At 37.2% G+C, this 4,600-nt stretch overlaps 3 protein-coding genes across 3 annotated transcripts; 1 reads left to right on the top strand and 2 right to left on the bottom strand.

Moving 5' to 3' along the window:
• Nucleotides 1-88: 88 nt before the first annotated feature.
• LOC108375554 (sin3 histone deacetylase corepressor complex component SDS3) lies at nt 89-1,744 on the top strand (the record flags this gene model as incomplete). Its single annotated transcript, XM_017631696.1, has 6 exons — nt 89-188; nt 273-334; nt 467-621; nt 717-984; nt 1,061-1,287; nt 1,351-1,744. Coding segments are annotated over 6 exons (905 nt in total), but the record flags the coding sequence as incomplete, so codon positions are not given.
• A 324-nt stretch (nt 1,745-2,068) lies between these two features.
• On the bottom strand, nt 2,069-3,880 carry LOC108375555 (RING finger protein 141-like). Its single transcript, XM_017631697.1, has 4 exons — nt 3,016-3,880; nt 2,734-2,962; nt 2,372-2,658; nt 2,069-2,314 (listed from the first exon to the last, which is right to left on the bottom strand). The coding sequence occupies exons 1-4, from the start codon at nt 3,165-3,167 to the stop codon at nt 2,173-2,175; spliced, it is 810 nt and encodes a 269-aa protein (XP_017487186.1). The 5' UTR covers nt 3,168-3,880; the 3' UTR covers nt 2,069-2,172.
• Nucleotides 3,881-3,973: 93 nt separating this feature from the next.
• On the bottom strand, nt 3,974-4,594 carry RpS10b (Ribosomal protein S10b). Its single transcript, XM_017631698.1, has one exon. The coding sequence runs from the start codon at nt 4,554-4,556 to the stop codon at nt 4,083-4,085; it is 474 nt and encodes a 157-aa protein (XP_017487187.1). The 5' UTR covers nt 4,557-4,594; the 3' UTR covers nt 3,974-4,082.
• Between the last annotated feature and the right edge of the window lie 6 nt (nt 4,595-4,600).

Below are 4,600 nucleotides of genomic sequence, written 5' to 3'. Positions count from 1 at the left end.
GGTCCTAACTCTTAGGAACTGGCCAATAATCCAAAACCCAAAAAAAAAATATTTTGAATGAATAAACTAAAATTATAATGTTTTATAGACACAGACGACGCTAGTGAAACGGAATTTAGGAATAACAGCCGTAGCAGCAACGCTACGAACACAACAAACGGAGGCAGCAATCACGAACTAAAAGAGCAGTATGTCATATAATATAAAGGGTGCTACTTATAAGCTAATCGAAATATCAACAAATCGCGTTTTCTCCTTATTCATTTGTATAGAGTGTATCAGCACAAATTAGCCATATTGAACAAACAACGCGAAGAACTGAAACAACTCATACATCCCGACTACGTGAAACGTTCCAAAAAGCTCGAATATCAGTATAAAGAACGTCTGCGACTCAATGAGATCCACAGAGAATATTTAAAGGAGTGTGTGGAGNAACAACGCGAAGAACTGAAACAACTCATACATCCCGACTACGTGAAACGTTCCAAAAAGCTCGAATATCAGTATAAAGAACGTCTGCGACTCAATGAGATCCACAGAGAATATTTAAAGGAGTGTGTGGAGAAAGACTATCAAACCGAACGACGGGCCGCACAGAAGGAGTATGAGGAAAAAAAGGTATGTGGAATTTTATGAAGGACGTTATAGTATGATGCACTTTCCCAATAACTTATGCGGAATGTTATAATTCTAAATCAATTTACCAATTGTAGATTGACTTAAAGGACAACATTCTTGCAGACTTAGAAGAAAGGAAAAAGCTAATCGAAAATGAGAGATACAATCTAGAGCTAACAAATGACTCAATGGAAATAAAACCAACTGTTACACGTAAATTACGTCGGCGCCCGAATGAGCCAGTACCAGTCGTCGAAAAGCGACGGAAGCCTACAACTGGTCAATTACTTGTATACTTGCTGGACGATAAAGAAATCGAAAGTGACATGAAAACTATACAGCGAGGCAAGCCATTAGCTCCAAGTAAGCGTTTAAATACGCTTATAAACAATATGCTACATTTTATTATATTTGATGAATTTTTCTTAAATATTTGCAGCAGCACAACAAAATGGTATTGGTGGAACTCCATTTAGCAATCTTCAACACGGAGGAATGCTCTCCGAGAACACAAATTCAAACATCAGTCCTAGCATTGAGACAAGAATTGAAGACGGCAAACTACTGTATCAGCGACGGTGGTTTCACAGAGGTCAACAGGTTTATGTTGAAGGAAAAGATTTAGCTAAATTCGCAGCAACAATAACTGCCATCGGCAACGAAGTGGTAAGCTTTATAGAAAAATTTTTAATGTTAATTTATTTAAGACTTCTTTTTTCTCTCTTGTAGGTGTGGGTCAAAAAAACCAATGACAGCAAGGTTAAAATTAATATGTCGCATTTAGCTAAGGGAAAAGTTACAATTAAACGGCGCGCCAACTGATCCAACGCCAAATGCGGCACTGGTAGCTGCACTTCTAACAAATCCGGCGCCGCTTCCCCTATGGTAACTACAACAACTTAGTTTTATAGTTGTTTATAAATTTAATAAATATGTAATTTATTCGCGTGTAATTATAGCTTTAGTATTTTATGTTTAAATATTAATGTATGTATGCAATAACTAATTTATTGTTCCACCAATAAGAATTTTAAGAGGAAACAATCGAATGTGTAATACTTATAAATGCAAAATTTTCAACAAACATTGCACAATTAAATTGTTATGATACTTTGTAACATTATTCATACTACAATATATTTTATGAGACAAATTTCAGGTAAGAGTGGCTGCATTTAGTAATGAAATGGAGTTAAATGAAATCGGTCAAATAAAATGTTGTATGTATATACATATATGTATATCATGGCTTAAACATTGAAATTTCAAAATATCGTGTCATGTTAACGCCTTTACCTACAGATTTAAAAGAAATAATTTTTCAACCTCTTTTACAAGGCTCGACTGAAATTTTAAAATTATTTTAAAAGTTTCATCGACTAAAATGTGAATTAAAACTCTAATTCAATCAATTTACATAACTTTTTAAAGCTTAGATTAACTGCTGTTTTTCTTTCAAATCTGGAAGTCGCTCGTGCGTTTCTTAGGTTTATTTTCGTCAAAGCACGGGCAAATAACTACCAAGCAACCATGGAGGCCAGGCATGTTTCTTTAGTTTTTAGCTAAATTCATAAATTCTGCACAAATTATTTCATTTATCTCTTCTACGCCTGGAATATCAGGCATAACCCAAGTTTCGTCTGTACTAAGAAGTGTCTCTGAACAAATAGGACACGTTTTATTATTGACATTCCTAGAAGAGTTCAAACGGGTTAAATCATTTTACGCAAATACTATGTCATTTACAAACCATTGTTCAATGCAAGGCGTACAAAAGCTATGCGTACATGGCAATATGACTTCTGTACGCCTATCTAAACAGATTGAGCACTCGTCAACGTGTTCAGAATGCGAACATGAGGTCGGACTGTTGAGGCCACTTGAAGTTTCGCTGCTAGAGGTACGACCATTGTTTACAAGCGAGTTCACTTTCTCCATAAGAAGTGAGGCTGTTACAAAGTTGCGGCCATCTGTCGCAGTTGCGCCTGATGTCTCATCATCGTTGGGTGTTTGGGAAAGAGAGCTACGGCGTGAATCCTAACGAATGTAACGAAAATCCAAGCAATTAAATAAAATATACAAAACTTGAGGAAAAACATTGCATTTAGTTACCTGTTGATTTTCGCTCGACACTAAACTTTCCAAATGGGATTGAAATGTTCGAAATACGCATAGGAATTGTTTCAAGTTCAAAAATTTATAGCTATCGATTTTTCGCGTAGCCGGATCGACTTTGATGCATGCGATTTTAACTGTGGCTTTCCACAACAGAGAGGTATCAGTGCCCCGTTTCACAAGGAATACGAGTTGTTTGCCATTTGGATCAATGCACTTGCGGGATCTAGAAACAACGATTTGCTAATGTTTAGTTGAAAATTAAGTAAAGGGTCTTACAGCTCATTCAAGCTATCCAAGCAAGCTTTGAAATCCTCGTAGCTTAAAGAATTGATTTCAGAAAGTACTTTGGCGTGGCGAACCACCTGCATATGTACGGCGTCCACGGTATCCGGAATAGTACTATCGCTAATTGATTGCACTTGTCCCATCACTCCAAATTGGTGGTATTTAAAGAAATTAAATTGTTTTTCACACTGTATTCTGTTTATTCGGATTTCATAATAAATGTTAGCAGATATTTTTCCTTTTCACTGATTTTTGCACAACTGATTCGATATTTATTGCCAATAAACACCCGCTCGAAGAAAAATTTGCGAGATTTCCAAAGAAATAAAGGAAAGTTTGACACTTGTGTTGTTGCAACCGAAGCGTAGCGCACCAGTGATAAGGTAGATTTTTGAAGTAAAAAAATGCCAGTTATCGTCGACCTATTGAAAGCGCTACAAAACACATCGCACGATTTTTACTTTCCTTTATCACAGATGCATTATTTCTCACATTAATGTAATTTAGTTTCGAATAGTATTTATTTTGTAAATAATTAATCGATCTGTATTCATTAGGTAGTGAAATAATTATGCCTGTTGATGTATACATACATATGTATGTATATATTCGTATGTGTCAAATTATTTAAGTTTTTTCTACAAATATTCTCGCCTTATTAAAAACCAATAACTTAGTAAGTGGATTAGGCTTTAATAGGCGAAGTGCGTGTCCCAAGACAGCTGTTCATAAAAAAACATCAAATGATTGCGAACAATTTCGAGTTAAGAGGATCTGATTGCCACTGCAACAACCAACCTTGCCTAAAACTTTTGGTATTTTTACGCTGTTACTACAACTGGGGCACTTTTCTAAAAAATGATTGCGTCCTTTTTAGTTTTAGTAGTGCCGCAAGTTAATACCAACCATACAACGATTCACATCACTATTGCACTTATTCAAAACACTCAATTTCCGTGATATCTTTTTATTTCTTTTAAAATAAAAAATTTCGTAGGCAACATCATTTTACAACTAAATAAGGTGCGACATGAGCAATGTCATCCTCTATCCACTTTTTATTGAGGGCGTGTACCACGGCCGAAACCGCCACGGAAATCAACATCGGCAGCACCTGGGCCAGCATCACCTTTCTTGTCAGGTCCACCGGGCGCACGTCTGTAGGATGTACGGTCTTCGCCGGTCTTGGAAGAGTCGCCTGTGCGAGCAGATGCCGCTGGCCGGGGACGCATTGTCTCAGAGCGCGCAGGGCGTTTCAATGTGGCTGGCACAATTTCTGGGGGCAAATGCAGATAGCTGCGTAGGTACTCAATACCTTCGTTGGTCAAATACCAGTAGTAATGTCTCCAGGCGAATTGCTCCTTCACCAGACCACGCGAGTGCAATGACTGCAATGTTTTGATTACATGTAAGTTAGGAATAAGCTCCAGCTCGGGGTGCTTGGGTGCGTGGAAATCTTTTTTGGCAACGATGACACCCTCTTTGAAGAGGTACTCGTAAATAGCGACACGATGAGCCTTTGGCATAAACATCCTGAAATGTGCACAGAAAGAAAACAGGTATTAAATAATATATC

Source organism: Rhagoletis zephyria, unplaced genomic scaffold (genome assembly GCF_001687245.7).
Source record: "Rhagoletis zephyria isolate East Lansing unplaced genomic scaffold, Rhagoletis_zephyria_1.1 Rzeph_scaffold_09118, whole genome shotgun sequence".
Taxonomy (NCBI): Eukaryota; Metazoa; Arthropoda; class Insecta; order Diptera; family Tephritidae; genus Rhagoletis; species Rhagoletis zephyria.
Note: the sequence above shows the minus strand (reverse complement) of the source record. Positions and strands in the feature narration are given on the sequence as shown.